Here is a 17,737-nt window from a genome sequence, read left to right as displayed (position 1 = left end):
ACACTGGTGGTGGTTTAGTCGAGTTCAGTTCATGCTAAATACTTTAACACTGCTGAATCAGGTTCTTCTTCACGTGTTCCTCTGTGTGTGTGTGTGTGTGTGTGATTGTCTGGGTCTTGACATTAGTCATTAGTTTTGACCTGTTGCTATGGTGATAGAGGAGACAATGAAAAGTAAGTAAAGTTAAAAGGCAGATTCACTGAAGGGGAAAGGTGTGGATGCCTTTTGTTTTCAGGTAGCTATCATTTAGACTGCACTGAAAAGAAAGAGGGGAAAAAAATATATATATATATATATATATATATATATATATATATATATATATATATATATATATATATATATATATATATATAAATGAATAAAAACAGCATATGATCAACAGTCTCTCACTCTTCGACACCAACAGACAAATCAATCCCAGACGTTCATTTTCATCACTTTATAAAACTGTTGCACATGTTTATTAAATGGAAAGTTATTAATGTGTGTGTTTGTGTGTGTGTAGGACTCCAGAGCAGTGCCCCAGTGTGGTATCCCTCCTGTCTGAAAGTTACAACCCACATGTCCGCTGTGGAGCAGCAATGGCTCTGGGTATCTGCTGCGCTGGCACTGGATACAAGGTGAGTTTATTTGTTCACTATCATTCATTCTGTAGCCATGGTACACATTTTTTTTTAGTAGGAAACGTTTATTACTTATAATTTATTATGCATTAATATATTGTCCATAAATCACAAATTGTAGTTACCCATTTTTTTTTTTTTTACTGGGGGTGTGTGTGTGTGTGTGTGTGTGTGTGTGTGTGTGTGTGTGTGTGTGTGTGTGTGTGTGTGTGTGTGTGTGTGTGTGTGTGTGTGTGTGTGTGTGTGTGTGCTCACAGGAAGCAATAAACCTGCTGGAACCCATGACCAATGATCCAGTCAACTATGTGAGACAGGGAGCACTCATCGCCTCTGCCCTCATCATGGTCCAGCAGAGTGAAGTGACCTGTCCCAAGGTACACATGCAGCATTATCAATCACAACCTCTTTTCACCTGCATAATGCAAACATAATGCAATGCTTTTCTCTTAAAGACTGTTCACTATTTTTTACATTTTGTAATAATTTTTATTAAGGCATGGTTCATCTTATTGCTGGTTGGTTCTATGTTTGTTTGTTTGTGGGTTTTTTTTTTTTTAGTGTACCCACTGAACAAGATTTATAAGTTTAAATCCCAGCACTACCAAGCTGTTGCTGCTGAGTATCCATATCTATCAACTGGCTCACATTAATCAACTGCTTAGTTGTATAAGGAAATCTGCCAGATGCAATAATTGTAATGTACGTCAATGCAAATGATCTGTAAATATAGAAATGATATTTGCTCTGAACAATCACTTTAATATAAAAGTTTTGAAGCTGCACTACTGTCAGAACTGTTGTTACTAAAAAGTAAATGATACCAGAATCCAGAATTTAGCAGCACTATTTATTTATTTGCTTTCATTATAATTAATTTGTATTTATTCATTCATTTTTTATTTCGTGGGGTTTTTTTGTTTTTGTTTTTTTGTTGTTGTTTTTTTTACATTTTACAGAAAGAAAAAAAAACTAAATCAAACACACCAGTTGAGCATCTGTTGAGAGTCAGTGCAGGAAACGGCACAGTTTCAAAATTGGGAGATGAAAAACATGGGCCTGTGCCTCCGACTTGGCTCGTTTTTCTACTTGTGTTTTGGAGACAGCAGTAAATAAATAGCGCACCAGCATCTCGCTGTTGATTGGTTCTATGCGTTTATTACTCTTTACTAAAGAGGTATTATTTTCGAAAGGTTTATGGACAAAACAAAAGGAGAAATTACTTCCAGAATTAAATCTGGAGAAAGAAAATGGCAAATGTATTACATCCAGATCTAACTCATGAATATTCATTATAAACAATTGATCTGTATATTTCTACTCTATAAAACTGCATAAAATTTTAGTTCTAGCAGTTTTAGTGAGGTTTTTAGTGGACCAATTTTCCAGACATTTTACAGCATAATAAACAACAAGCATTACAACAACATTTACAGCATTAAACAACAGCTGTATTAAAACACTTATAACGACATTACAATTTAATGTGCAGTTTTTGTGGTGTGTTTAAAAATGTGTGTTTCCACCATGATCTGTGATGAATAAACTTTTTGCTGAACGTGGTCCAGACAAGAGTTCAGTTTCATTTTCTGTACTTGGATTAGTCAGAAATGTAAAAAAAAAAGATTGAGAAATGTAAAAAAAAATGTAGAGGGTGCGGCTGAAATTTTTTCACTGGTGATTTTTTACCTAAAGGTGAAATATATTTCAGTGGTTTAAAACCATAGTGATAATTCAATCCGAATGTTTTTTTTTCTTTTTTTGCAAGGTATCGTTAATTTCTTTTCTTATCAAGGCACTTGAAAGTAGTGCAAATTATTGGTTTAGCTTTTAGTTTAGTATTTTAGTTTAAATATCTTCACAGAGACTCTGCTAGTGGACAGTTCATTTAAACAGATGAAAAATCATCATTTTTACTTTTATGTCACATCATAGTGAAAGCTGTAACTTTTACGTATTCTGACATCTTCAAGACAGGAGTTTATTCTTTGTGGTTTAATAATGGCAATATAATATTTTTCGTTTCTGTTTGTAGGTTAATCAGTTCAGGCAGCTGTATTCCAAAGTGATCAACGATAAACATGATGATGTCATGGCTAAATTTGGAGCCATTTTGGCTCAGGGCATTCTGGATGCAGGTGAGTACTGAAAATTTTCATTATTATTATTAAATGGGGGGAAAAATGTATTTCCACCACTTCACATTCCCCCATTTCAAAATCCAACTTAATAGTTTGTTTGTAATGTAATTCATGTTTTAAAGTTAGTTTGTAATTATCAAATACAAAAAACAACATCCAGGAGGAAAAAAAGGTGTAAAATAATTTGCACGGTCATACTTGGCCATAATAGTGACATCATTCCCCTGCAAATTCATTGGCAATGTGGCAGTTTAGACTCAAAGATTTGAGTCCCCCCCCACCAACACGGTCGTTTAGCAGGTTAGAGATCGCATCTTGTAAATCAGAAGTGTGTTGACCTTCACACTCATGAATACTTGAGTGTTTCACAGTGTGCATGTTTGGGTTGCATCTCTGTAATCGTGTTTAATGTCACACACCGTTTAACGATCTCCACTCCTGCCGCAGCGTTCCGCTCTCATTAATGAGGAATTTTCTGTTTGTCAAACCTCTCAGACGAGCCTCAAGGCTGTTGTGCGTTCAGCTCTGTCAAATATCCCGGCTCTGGTTCTGGACTCGGCGGGAACAGAACCATGTCCGGAGATCTGGCACTTCTCACAATCCGTCTCCTTTTTTTTTTTTTTTTTTTATAATATTGGCCCCGAAAAGCAATCGCATCAATAAATAGACTTGGAATTTTCACATCTGGAGCTCTGGATTTTAATTTTATTTATTTCTTTTTTGTTTTTTTTTTTGCAAAAAAATCAATGTGCATGTAATTAGATCCATAAAATGTAGTGATTAGTAGCTTTCTGTGTGATATCGAAGTAGCAAACTCCACTTGGTAGCTCTTTGGGATTGTTTTGTTTGTATGTTTTTATTGTTTGTTTTTTTAATCCATTTTGTTAGGTTTATGTTGCAGTATGTGCAAATGACAGCAATGCTCAACCCCGAGAACAACAAATTCATAAATGAAGATTTATAAAATTCTTGTTTTATATCTTAATCAAATGCATGTTACACAATTCACAACTAAATAATATATGTTGCTGATGTTTTGTTCAAAAAAATTGCATGCTTATTAGTTACTGATTTTTTTTTCTGGTTAAGGTCACATTTTGTTTAAAAAAAAAAAAACTGCATTGATTGGTTGCAGATTTGAGCTGATTACAGCGGCATTTTGTTTAGAAAAACTGAACTCTGGTTACTTGCAATATAATCCTAACTAAAGGCAAGTCAAAATGTTGGCTTATAAGACACTGAAGCAGGAAACATTTACATGATTTAAAACACCCTGTCGAGGTCTCCCTATTGTCTCATCCACTTTGATTTGAGACAAAGTGAAAGTTTTTTGTATAGATTGCAGTTTGTCAATTTTCTTTTGTTCACAGAATAATGAACAGATCCACACCTCTTCCCTTCCCTCACTCTTTTCAATATCTATTTCCCTCAAGAGGGGAAGGACTATTATTCTATTATATCTCTCCTCGCCATAACTCTAACCTCGATCTCTACAGCATCTCTCATTAACGCGTAAATTCGGTATCAGGAGCTGGACAGGAAGCTAATTTTCACTGCCCCTCAGATCACCATTCTATTGTTCAACTAAAATGTTCCGCCTGTTTCATCCATTTGAAGGAGGGATCGTGCAGTTTGAGCCATTATAAATAAAATACTTCTATGAAAGTGTTTTACTTAAAACGCTTTCTGATAACCAACCCAAGAGCGTTTAGAGTCTGAATATTTTCTAAACCTTTTCAAATCTTGGAAGATGAAGGTTGATCGGTTTCCTGAATTGTATCTTAAACCAGTTCTTCTCTCTGTGTCCGTAGGTGGCCGAAACGTGACTATTTCTTTGCAGTCTCGGACCGGACACACGCACATGCCGTCCATCGTGGGTCTGTTGGTGTTCACCCAGTTCTGGTTCTGGTTTCCACTGTCTCATTTCTTGTCTCTGGCTTTTACTCCCACCGCCATCATTGGCCTCAATAAGGACCTGAAGGTAAAAGTGTCATGTCCTTGCTAATGTATGTATATATATATATATATATATATATATATATATATATATATATATATATATATATATATATATATATATATATATATATATATACACAGTGAGGAAAATAAGTATTTGAACACCCTGCTATTTTGCAAGTTCTCCCACTTAGAAATCATGGTGGGGTCTGAAATTGTCATCGTAGGTGCATGTCCACTGTGAGAGACATAATCTAAAAAAAAATAAATAAATCACAATGTATGATTTTTTTTTAACTATTTATTTGTATGATACAGCTGCAAATAAGTATTTGAACACCTGAGAAAGTCAATGTTAATATTTGGTACAGTAGCCTTTGTTTGCAGTTACAGAGGTCAAACGTTTCCTGTAGTTTTTCACCAGGTTTGCACACACTGCAGGAGGGATTTTGGCCCACTCCTCCACACAGATCTTCTCTAGATCAGTCAGGTTTCTGGCCTGTCGCTGAGAAACACGGAGTTTGAGCTCCCTCCAAAGATTCTCTATTGGGTTTAGGTCTGGAGACTGGCTAGGCCACGCCAGAACCTTGATATGCTTCTTACAGAGCCACTCCTTGGTTATCCTGGCTGTGTGCTTCGGGTCATTGTCATGTTGGAAGACCCAGCCTCGACCCATCTTCGATGCTCTAACTGAGGGAAGGAGGTTGTTCCCCAAAATCTCGCAATACATGGCCCCGGTCATCCTCTCCTTAATACAGTGCAGTCGCCCTGTCCCATGTGCAGAAAAACACCCCCAAAGCATGATGCTACCACCCCCATGCTTCACAGTAGGGATGGTGTTCTTGGGATGGTACTCATCATTCTTCTTCCTCCAAACACGTTTAGTGGAATTATGACCCAAAAGTTCTATTTTGGTCTCATCTGACCACATGACCTTCTCCCATGACTCCTCTGGATCATCCAAATGGTCATTGGCAAACTTAAGACGTGCCTGGTCATGTGCTGGTTTAAGCAGGGGAACCTTCCGTGCCATGCATGATTTCAAACCATGACGTCTTAGTGTATTACCAACAGTAACCTTGGAAACGGTGGTTCCAGCTCTTTTCAGGTCATTGACCAGCTCCTCCCGTGTAGTTCTGGGCTGATTTCTCACCTTTCTTAGGATCATTGAGACCCCACGAGGTGAGATCTTGCATGGAGCCCCAGTCCGAGGGAGATTGACAGTCATGTTTAGCTGCTTCCATTTTCTAATGATTGCTCCAACAGTGGACCTTTTTTCACCAAGCTGCTTGGCAATTTCCCCGTAGCCCTTTCCAGCCTTGTGGAGGTGTACAATTTTGTCTCTAATGTCTTTGGACAGCTCTTTGGTCTTGGCTATGTTAGTAGTTGGATTCTTACTGATTGTATGAGGTGGACAGGTGTCTTTATGCCGCTAACGACCTCAAAAAGGTGCATCTAATTTAGGATAATAAATGTATTGGAGGTGGACATTTTAAAGGCAGACTAACAGGTCTTTGAGGGTCAGAATTCTAGCTGATAGACAGGTGTTTAAATACTTATTTGCAGCTGTATCATACAAATAAATAGTTAAAAAATCATATATTGTGATTTCTGGATTTTTCTTTTAGATTATGTCTCTCACAGTGGACATGCACCTACGATGACAATTTCAGACCCCTCCATGATTACTAAGTGGGAGAACTTGCAAAATAGCAGGGTGTTCAAATACTTATTTTCCTCACTGTGTATATATATATTCAAAGAGTTTTCTCTATTTTATATTTTATTTATATATATATATATATATTAGTGTATGTGTGTGTATAAGTGTGTGTGTGTGTGTGTGTGTGTGTGTGTGTGTGTGTGTGTGTGTGTGTGTGTGTGTGTGTGTATATATATATATATATATATTACATGTAAAAAAAAAAACGCGCGCGCGCGCGCACACACACACACACACAAACATCAGTATTACTGTATTATGACTTTTAACAAATGTAAAACTTTTAATTACATAAATAAATTTTATATATATAATTAATTTATTTAAATAAACGTTTTACATTTGTTAAGTCATTTGGGTAATACAGATGTTTGTGTGTGGGTGTGTGTGTTTTTTACATGTAATTTTCCAAATATATATTCTACTTAATTGTTTTGCTTATTTCAGCATACTTTAACAAATGCCTTCATTCCTTCCATTCTTCATTTATTCACTTCCCCCATATCTGGAATTGTTCCTGCTGGTTACCATAAGGGTTACTAAACCCTGTAAATAAGAACAGTACCATTTCCAACTTGATATCGAGTGATATAGAAGTACTTTCCTGAGAATCCTCACACTGTCAGAATGACAAACGTATCCAGAGTGCGTATCCAGAGTAGCTGTACTGTAAGAAGTGGTGAGGTCAGGCGGTTATCTGATTTAGAACACACCTAGTAAGATTCTGAAAGTTTTTAAGCAGGAAACATCAAAATGATTTACAATGTCACGCAAACTCACCATTGTCTTGTCCATTTTGAGTCAAGAGAAATTTACCACCCATAAATGTTTCTAAATGTTCTACCATGACTGATGTTACTATTGTCACTTCTTTTTCATCCTTCTGTGACCTCAGCTAATTTACTCTAAGCACCTCCAGTCCCCATCAGGTAGTCAATAAAGTGAATAAAGAGGTATAATCTGCTAAACAAATGCAGAGTAGTACAGCAAACTCAAAAGCTTCCATTTATTTTATTTTTATTACTTTATCTTGAAGCAACATTTCTATTTTTTTTGTCTTTATGGACAGATTTTTTTCCCCTTATATTTCCATATGATTGTAATGTTTTAAAATGACTCTGCATTGATCTCATTACTATAATATGTAACAATCATGACAACCATAAAATAAGAAAAAAAAACAAAATACATAAAGAATAAGATATACCTTTTATTCGTCCCACAGTGGGGAAATTTCTTGTATATAACAATATAAGAATCTGAAAGTTTGCATTTGAAATACACACGCATACATTCCAATAGGTTCATGCACATGTATTACATATCATTACATATTCGTGAGACTGAGGCAAATTTATTAAATTGTTAATTTAATTATTCAGAATTAGTTAATGAATTGATTAAGCTTTAATAATTAAGCTTTTTTTTTAAAGGAATGAGCCAGATCTGATATAATTTATCTTAATTTATACATTTGTTTCATTTAAAAAAATTTGTTAGCGAAGTCAAATTCCATATTCAAGCCTTTGCTCCCATCATGCATGGACCTTTGGTCAGAATTCACAAATGTTATTTTTGAATAAGTCCAGTGCCGTTTGAACAGTGTTGTGGTGTTATAATTCTTTGTTGTTGTTTTTCTTTTAGATGCCAAAAGTGCAGTACCGGTCCAACTGTAAACCGTCGACCTTTGCTTATCCTCCAGCCCTGGAAGTCCCTAAGGAGAAAGAGAAGGAGAAGGTAATGGAATTTTTCAAATCTGGAATTTGCCTACATTAGAACTGTATGAAGGATTTCAGTATTTACAAAATTCATATTGCTATAGAATTCTGGATTCTGGTTGATCAGAAAGTGTAGTTTGGTTTCCTGTAACAGGAGCTCAAACACTGTAGCTTCACATCACAGGATTATTTATAATTAAATACACATACATGCATTTGCAATAGAACACTTAAAAAATATGCTGTTGTGGGAAAATAATCATGATTGTGTTGGTCACAGTAATTCTGTGCTATTATTTTGCTGTAAAGGTATGACACAGTGGTTGTATTGTTTTGTGGCAGCATTATATCCTGATAAAGTCCTAAAAAGATACATTTTTCCAGGTTTCTACTGCTGTTCTGTCCATCACTGCTAAAGCCAAGAAGAAGGAGAAAGAAAAAGAGAAGAAGGAGAAGGAAGAGGAGAAGATGGAAGTGGTGGGTTTATTCATGTTTAGTCTCTTTCATGTTCCTTATAGCCTACCTGAAAGAGCGTGATGAGAAAAACCCTATACTGCATCCAGAAACTAAAAACACTTAAACGCAAACTGGTTCTAATTTGTGTGTGTGTGAATGTACATTGTCTGTCAGAAGTTTATCAACCTAGTCCTTTATGGTTTTTGAAACACAAGCATGTTTCTTTTGTTAATATGTAACAAACCAGAATTGGACAGTGAATGACTGGAAGAAAGTTGTGTCCAATTTTGACATTTTTGTGTTTTTAACAGAAGAACTTGTTTAACAGATGAGGTGCTACCAAACTGCCCCACACTCTGTCAAACATGGAGGTGGAAGCTTAATAGTTTGGGGTTGTTTTGGAGCAATGATAGTGGGAGACTTATTTTAGGTGAAAGCAACTAAACCAACATGGCTACCATTCCATACTTCTTCCCCATGTAATTCCATCTGGACTGCGGCTCATTGAAATCCGACTTCAACGTAAAACAAAACAATGACCTGAAGCATACATCCAAACTGTACAAGCGTTATTTAGAGAGTTATCAGTCGGCTCGAGTGTTCTCTATCATGGAATGGTTTGCTCAGGCGTCGCACCTAAATCCTATTCAACTGCTCTGGGATGAACTGGATCGCAAGGTCAGAAGGAAATTTCCAACTAGTAAAGAACACCTCTGGCAAGTTTTACTAGAGGCATGACAAGTATTTTAGCTGAATGTTTAGAGAGACAAACTGTCTAAATGCCAAGTGTGTGTAAAGCTGTTCTTCATGCTAAGCTGTTCTTTATTTTGATGAAAATAAAGTTTAATATCTGTAGCCATTAAATGACCTATTTTGCTGCATGTAAAACAAAAGGAACATGCATGTGCCTAGTCTATGAGATTAGGATAGTACGTTAGATCGATAGATCAGTGTTTTAATGTATGGTGTTCTGGTGGTTTGTTTTACTATAGGAGACGCAGGAGGCTGAAAAAGACAAGAAAGAGGAGGAGAAGGAGAAAGAGAAGGAGAAGAAAAAAGAGCAGGAGCCCAATTTCCAGATGTTGGAGAATCCGGCAAGAGCGATGCCGGCACAGCTCCGAGTGCTAACCATGCCTGAGACCTGTCGCTATCAGCCATTTAAACCAGTAAGACACACACACACACACACACACACACACACACACCCAGCCAGCTAGCCATTTTCACCAAAACATTACAGACCCTTAACATAACTGGCCCATAAAGCCTGCTGTAAATATTTGATAGTTTTTTGCTGTAAATAATGAGAACGACGCAGCCCAGAATTGCAGAAGAGTACAACGACACCGTGCTAATGTCTTCAAATAAACACTGCAAAGATGTCGCCTTTTGGACACGTTCCAATTTTGTATCGCAAGGCCATTTATTTTCTCTTTTTTTTTTTTTTTTTTTATAAATAATGTTTATATGAACAAAAACATTCAGGGCTTCACCTTCCTGTAGTGTTCGTGACTAAGCAGTGCTTGGAGCTCCTCCTGATGGCAACCATGTTTGTTTAAACCCACTTATCCCCTGCGCTGCAACCTGATTGGTCCAATGGTTTCAAACGTGCAAATCACTTCCTGCATTAATTTTATTTTATTTTTTTAATGGAATGAACATCAACACTGTAATTAAAATCACACTGGATACTTTAAATCTGGATATGTAAATATTGATTTATTTTTTATTTTTTATATTCTACTTCTATTTACATGTTGGAAATTTGTAAAAAAAAAAAAAAAAAAAAAAAAAATTTCGCTACATGTCGTTCTCTGTATTATTGAGTTTGCCATTTCAAAAAACACACATGCACTGGCTACATCAAAACGCCATAATGCTAATGTAGGAGGCGGAGCTTTCCTAATCTAATAGGTGAGTAGAGCTGTCTTCTGAACCTGATGTCAAGATCATCATTAGATTGTCCGAGACGTAACTTTAATGTGAGGAGAAATTCACCAATTATTAATAAAAATATAAAAAAATATATAGAATAAAAAAAGAAAAATCCCAGAGAGAAAGAAAGAGGCAAAGTACAAAATACTTTTGTCTCCACATTAATTTTGTCTCTCTATTACTCTGGCTGTCTCTTGCCATATTTTCCTGTTTGTCGTCTTCTTTTTCTCTCTGCCTTTCTGTAAAAAACATCCGATCTTATTAAAATCTTTCCTCTTCAGCTCCACACAGGTGGTATTATCATCCTGAAGGACACCAGTGAGGAGGAGGAGGAGCTTGTGGAACCAGTCTCCGCCCACGGGCCTAAAATAGAAGAGGAGGAGCAGGAGCCTGAGCCCCCAGAGGCCTTTGAGTATATAGACGAGTGAACATTGTGTTGGTACGTAGAACCCAAGTTTACACCAGGATCCATTTCAGATCGAAGTTAATCTGCATCTTCATCTATATCCTCCTCCTTTCACAGGTGCAGCGGCCATTCGTATCTCAACATGCTCCTCTTTATATCTTACATGATCCCCTCCTATTTTATATGTTCTTCTGTCCTCCTGGTTTCGCTGTCACACGGCGAGTCTTTACTGTTATTTTCTGTCAATACAATAAAAGGAAATCTCCCCCTGTGATCTGGGATCTCGCGTATTTATTTCTCCACACGTCCGAAACATCATTTTCTGAAGCGTTTCTCTTTTTAATTGGTTGAATTTTACAACCCAGAACTTGTAAGTTGTAATGTGCGATTTTTAGGCTTTTACATGAGAAGGAAAATTATTATGATTTCACAGTTTGATTCACTTTTTTCATCAAAAAAACACTTTTTGTGTGTCTGTGCTGAAGAGAACTGAGAGAATGAGAATATAGAGAAAGGAATGAATGAAAACCAAAATGGGAAAAAAATACCAGAATAATTTGCAAACTTTTAGTTAAAAAAATATATATAATAAAGTGATGTTTCTAAAGCCAAAACTCTAATCAATCAGTATTTTTTTAAAAAGCTGGCCTTTTTGTCAATGTCAGTCTCTGGTGTGTCATTATCATTAAAACAATCAGGTACCTAATAACATTAGAAATAACATTAAAGCTTTTTCTGTGATTTAACGTCTCTTAATGTTGCAAGTAAACAAGTTTACTTCAACTCTACTATGAAATATTCTTGTGTAATTGAAAAAAATTAGCTTAGACATTTATCATTGCAGGAAATTCTTTTATCGTTCCAGCTGATCCACTGGAACCTGGTTAACACATATAAAACCAAACCACATGTGAAGGGTGTGCTTCTGATCAGACATGGAGTGGTGGGGGGAAAAGTTAAAATAGTTTTCATATGATCCAGATTGTATTTAAAGTTTGGAGTTAAATTGATGTTGTTTTCCTGTAAGACACTGCACACACACTTTAACACACTCCTTGGCTGTTTCCCATAAATGGAAGGTCTTTGAGTGGAGTAGTGATTTCCCGGTCGTCTTTACAGTAAGGGTGGGATGCACAGACACTTTCAATGTGAGGCGGAAAAATAACTGCATTTGAAAGGGAGAAAAAACTCTTCCTGTTTGAATCTTTATGACTTCCTCGTGTTGGAACGATGAGCAACAATTCTGACATTTAAAGCATTTCTAGTCATTAAAGCGTAACACCATAAAACTGCTCGACTTCTGACCAAATTCTTCCGCCAGTTCCAGCTTTCTGAGAGATCTGTCCATTAAAAACACACATTGTTTAACCATAGAAACTTTTTTTTATATTAGAATGTTCAAGGTTTTTAATCGCACATTCAATCTTCTTTCATTACGCCACCTTGTTTTATAATGCAAATAAATAAAAACAAGTGTATAGTGCGTTTATATGACCAGTAAAACCACTGTGAACAATGCAGAGTTACTGCTTTTGTCTTATATTTTTGAGTTATTCTATAATGTTTCAAAGTCTTTTCCTTCTCTTGTAATGCAGCAATTTGCCATTTTTCCCACATTTTAATACATGCAATCTTAAGGGAAATTCATTGATGTAGGGTTCATGTTCTCGCTTATTTTATAGCAGCTATAAACAGTTGTTGCCACACTCTTTCCCCCCTCTCTTTCTCCAAAGTTAGACAGTCTTTCCACAAATATTAAATGGCGGGAAAACAGAATTTCTTCTAATTGGTACTAAATCAATTTTATCAGAGTTTTTCCCTCTCAATTGATGATTCTTTTGTTTCCTCTTCTATGTAGGTTAAGATTTTGGGAGTCCTCCTAGACAGTACACGGTCATTTCAATCACATACTAATAACAACGTATTTTCATCTACGTAATATCAACTGTTTCCCTCACTTACTATGCTACTGCTATCCTTGTTCATATTCTTGTTTATCTTTCATATTAGCAGCTCACTTACTAAAACACCTTTATTTTCACCTTTATTACTCCGGTTTTGCAGCAGCTTCACTGGCTTCTAATCAAGCTTCACAATGACTTTAAAATCCTTCTTCTCACTTTTAAGGCTATTCACAGTCTTGCCTCTTCCTATTTGTCTGATCATCTCCATATACATGCTCCTTTTCATTCTCTTCTCAATCTGCCTCATCTCTCCTTCTTTCTGTTTCTTCTGCTCGTTTTGCCACCATGAAGCATAGGGCTTTCTGCTGTTGCTTTTCTTCCTTTCATTCACTCGTCCTACATCTAATTGGCCCAGTTACAGTCACATTCATTCTCTCAAGTCTTTTGTATTTGTTGTTTTGTATACATCGTAAGTCGTATTCATAGTTTCTATATGTTGTTTATCATGCTTTGCCTTGTAACTTATTGTGCGGTGTCTTTGAGTGTTGAGAAAGGTGCCTATAAATAAAATGTATTATTATTAAGTGACTCCTTATGGAAAACGTCACCATTTTTTTCACCTAGATATTTTTTTTTTTAACGTGGAGGGTTCAACATGCAAGTCTTGTTAATAAACTGTTACCTTGTGAAAGAACTGTAACATTTACAATGTGTTAGAACGAGCACATTAACCTAAACCTGTTGTTTGCAGCTGCACTACTGTCAGAGATGCTGCATAGAAAATTAATCAAGACCTTCTGACCAATAATAGTCCTGATTTTAGCCAAACAGTCCAGATTTCAGCCATGTTATGAAGTAATTATTCATTTTAATTTCAAATTCAATTGAATAATTACATCATAAAAAATTTGGTCAAATATTGGTTCTAAGCAGCTATACAGAAATAAATCTACGTTGTAAATTCATACATTTGCCCCGATAAGTTTATCAATTACTATTAATCACGCTTTTAGCATGAACATTTTTTTTTGTGTGTTTCAATCACCATGTTTTAAAAATTGTAGAGACAAAGCTGTGACGTCCTGCTTGGCTTTTTGAGCCACACAGCTTTGGGTCTAACGTTCCTCAGCTTCTGTCATCGCAGGTTTGTCAGTAGAACTGCAGCAGACTGGAACACCACGGGAGAAAGACACACAGGTATGTGTGTGTGTGTGTGTGTAGTAAACCACTTGCTGGGGTCCAAATAGACAAAAGACGCCTTACCATCTTTGGTCTTATTGAATTTTATTACATCTATGAAAGTGTCTGAGCTCAGAACTGATGACTGAACCTCTGTTGGTTGTTTCCAACAGCCAAGACGTTGTAAAACTCAAAATAAGGAGGAATTTTAAAAAAGAAAAAAAGATATTTAGGCTGTACAATGGCTTAGGACTACAACTGGCATGAACAGCTCTGCATTTAAGAGCCCATTAGTGAACAGTTTACTGCACAGTACACCTCAACAATAAAAAAAACTATAAAGAATTAACATTTGGTGTCACCCAGGTGAGGAAAGGTTCCCTTTTGAGTCTGGTTCCTCTCAAAGTTTTTCTCATTAGTGATAAAAAATATAGGGACAACAACGACTTCTTTCGGCTGCTCCCATTAGGGGTCACCACAGGGATCATATGTCTCCATACCCCCCTGTCCTCTACATCTGCCTCTTTCGAACCAACTACCTGCATGTCTTCCTTCACCACATCCATAAACTTCCTCCTTGGCCTTCCTCTTCCTCATTTTCCTACCGATATACCCCATATCCCTCCTCTGCACATGTCGAAACCATCTCAATCGGGCCTCTGTCACTTTGTCCCTAAAATGTTCTTCATGCAATGTTAATCTAATAAACTCGTTTCTAATCCTGTCCATTGTCGTCACTCTCAATAAAAATCTCAACATCTTCAGCTCTGCTACCTTCAGCTCCACCTCCTGTCTTTTACTCAATGCCACTGTCTCTAAACCATACAACATCACAGGTCTCACCTCAGTCCTGTAAACTTTCCCTTTCACTCTTGCAGATACTCTTCTAACACAAAGGTTTGGAATTTACATTTCTATCTCTGTAAAAAGCTGCTTTGGGACAATGTCCTTTGTTAAAAGTGTGAATTAAATTGATGTTTAAGCAGTTCTACAATCATGATGCTGTCTGATATGATATTTACAAATCTGTTGGAGAAGTGAAGCTGAAAGACCACTACAAAGACGGGTAACGTTTCCTCCACAACAACCTCTAAATTTTTCAGTTAAATAACTTAAAAGTCACTATAATCACTACAACTCCACATTAGCTGCAGATATAATCAATAAAGCACACAAACATCATTAGTTTAGCATTGATTTGGTTTCCAATTAATCTCAAAGGTGTTCAGTAGGGTTGAGGTCCGAGCTCTACAGCAGTACACACAAGAGCTTCCACTTCAGCCCAAGTAAATCATATCTTCATGGAGCTGGCTTTGTGCACAGAAACATTGTCCTGCAGGAACAGGTTTGGGTCTTCTAGTTCAAGTGAAAGAAATATTTCATTCCATTGCATTCAAAGACGTCCTTTACAATTAAATGCCTCCAATTTTGTGGTAACAGTTTAGGGAAGAACCACATATGGCTGGAAAGGTATTCTTTGTAGAAAAGGCTTTGAGAATCATGCTATTTATGATATTTCATCACATTAATCAGTCCGCCAACTCGTATCTTAAACCTGCATCTAATGTAACAGCAAATTGGAATTTATTTAACCTGCTTAAAAAATTGGTGAAATCGGGAAAGCTATAGAAATTAATTTCCCTGCAATACACCTACTCGGCTTCAATCATTCATCCGAAAGAGCTGAATTTTTTTTTATGAATGACTTATCACTAAAGGTTTGGATCTTCACTTCACCTCTTCTGTTTCACTCACTGAACTCCTCAGTGTTGGTTTTCAAAATGCTGGTGTTCATTTGTGCTCCTTAATTTCTTTAGACCACCCCGAAGAACACGCTGCTTGACCCTGAGTTGTGTTTTAGCTGCTTATTTTGATAACCACGTTGCTCTTGATGGTATCGTGGTATTAAATATTTGAGTCTAAGGCCTGAGTGCGAGTTGTGTAAGCATTTACGTAAAGGCTCAGGCGTGTTGAAAGGCATCGGCTCTGTGTCGACTCGCTGTTTTTTCAGGTGTGTGAGATCTGTTTTTACTGAGATTCAGATTAAACACGACTGGCACATGATTTGACGGGACATTTTGTTAACTTTAATGTCTCAATTTTGAGATCCAGCCAGTTTAACACCAACAGCCAATAGATTAAAGTGAAATAAACAGCCAGAGAGCAACATGCCAAAGTGAACAGTGGGTATTAATAATATCAAATAAAATACATTTAATTTATAATATGTATTCCTCATCCCGTAGAGCTAAATATGTGCAAAAACAATGCAATTAATATGAAGGAAATTGTTCATCCAGTGACAAATATACCTTACAAAAGGAATATTATTGTTAAAGAACAAAGTTGAATTTCCATTTTCTTGCCTTCAAAAACTTTACATTTTCTAAACACTTAAATAATTGTATCATTTGTAATGTGTGGAAATTTAAAGATAAAATCAAACCAAAAAATATATATATTTTAAGATGTTGGACTTCAAAGGGTTGTAAGTTCAAATCCCACTAACACTAAACTGTTTGGCCCTTGAGAAAGGCCCTTAACCCTCAACTGCTCAGTTGTATGAATGAGAGAATTGTAAGTCGCTCTGCACAAGGACGTCTGCCAAATGCCATAAATGCAAACGTATATATCAATGTTATACCATCTTTGTCCACAAGAGGAGGCTGTTCTTTATTTGTTTGTTTATTTTTTGAAAGATCCAACTGTTCCAATTAACTCAAAGGGACAAAAAAATGTAAAACATAGTAACAGAATTCCCCCAATGCTTCAGCTCTTTAGTTCTTAAATACATTTGTAAATGTATACTCATCTTTCACCAATAATTAGTTCTGTATTATATTCCTGTTTTTTTAATTACATTTGTTTACTTTGCTTATTTCTTTACAAATCCCTTTTTTTTTTTTTTTTTTACTATATTTCCTTTTTCTGCAAACTTTTAGATGAGCTAGCATCAATTTACAAATGTACCCCACAGTCACTAGACCAAATAATGGGATTAAAAACTAAATAGACACGGCTGTATGTCAGGGTGTGAATGTTCTGCTAATCTGATCTCCTTCATGACCATCTGATCTCAGGCCGGACCTGTTTGCGCGTATGCGTTTGTCCGTGTTGGTTTGGTTTTTTTGTTTTTTGAGTGGGGGTCATATGGAGGAAGACATTCGGCCTTGGCTTTACATTTCTCCTCACAGCTGGACTCCAGACTCATCATCTTGACTACGGTACATTTTACATTTTCCAGCCGCAGATTTTCGATTTCCGAGGTTCCAAGGGTGAGTTAAAAGTGTCTGGAGATGCACGACACGAAAGCCAAGGCATTCTGGGAAACAGCTAGAGAAATAAACAATCACCATGGTTAAGGACACAGAACAAGGAAAGGAAAAGATGAATGGTGAGGTGAGTGGGTGGCCCACAAAGAGAGGATAAGCTATGAGTTCTTTATTTTTAATAATAATTAATGAGCAATAATGTTTATACCTCTGTCTCACTTTCTCTGAGAAATCCAGGAGTTTGAGGTTATTTAAGTTTCAGATGCTTTAACTTTATTATGTTATCTGCTTTACCCCTCTAGAAGCTGTTGACACTTTTTCTATTTTATTAAAGTATATCCATTATTTCCACTAGTTTCATAAAATGTTTCATTTTAGTTAACATTACTGGAAGGAGACTCCAGTGTTAGGGCTTGGTTAG

The 17,737-nt window shown here is 36.4% G+C and overlaps 1 protein-coding gene across 2 annotated transcripts in view; it reads left to right on the top strand.

Moving 5' to 3' along the window:
* Positions 1-11,235, top strand: part of psmd1 (proteasome 26S subunit, non-ATPase 1) — a 37,400-nt gene extending 26,165 nt beyond the window's left edge. For both annotated transcript variants that reach the window (XM_083559081.1, XM_083559082.1), the window contains exons 17-25: positions 509-623; positions 884-1,000; positions 2,659-2,761; positions 4,576-4,745; positions 8,091-8,183; positions 8,549-8,641; positions 9,613-9,786; positions 10,837-10,994; positions 11,079-11,235. In XM_083559081.1, coding sequence (XP_083415207.1) covers positions 509-623; positions 884-1,000; positions 2,659-2,761; positions 4,576-4,745; positions 8,091-8,183; positions 8,549-8,641; positions 9,613-9,786; positions 10,837-10,983 — 1,012 coding nt within the window. In that variant the 3' untranslated portion in view covers positions 10,984-10,994; positions 11,079-11,235. The remainder of the gene's footprint in view (positions 1-508; positions 624-883; positions 1,001-2,658; positions 2,762-4,575; positions 4,746-8,090; positions 8,184-8,548; positions 8,642-9,612; positions 9,787-10,836; positions 10,995-11,078) is intronic.
* The last annotated feature ends 6,502 nt before the right edge of the window (positions 11,236-17,737 follow it).

The sequence above is a fragment of the Silurus aristotelis genome (assembly GCF_946808225.1).
Source record: "Silurus aristotelis genome assembly, chromosome: 13".
Classification (NCBI taxonomy): domain Eukaryota; kingdom Metazoa; phylum Chordata; class Actinopteri; order Siluriformes; family Siluridae; genus Silurus; species Silurus aristotelis.
This window is presented reverse-complemented; position numbering and strand designations above follow the sequence as displayed.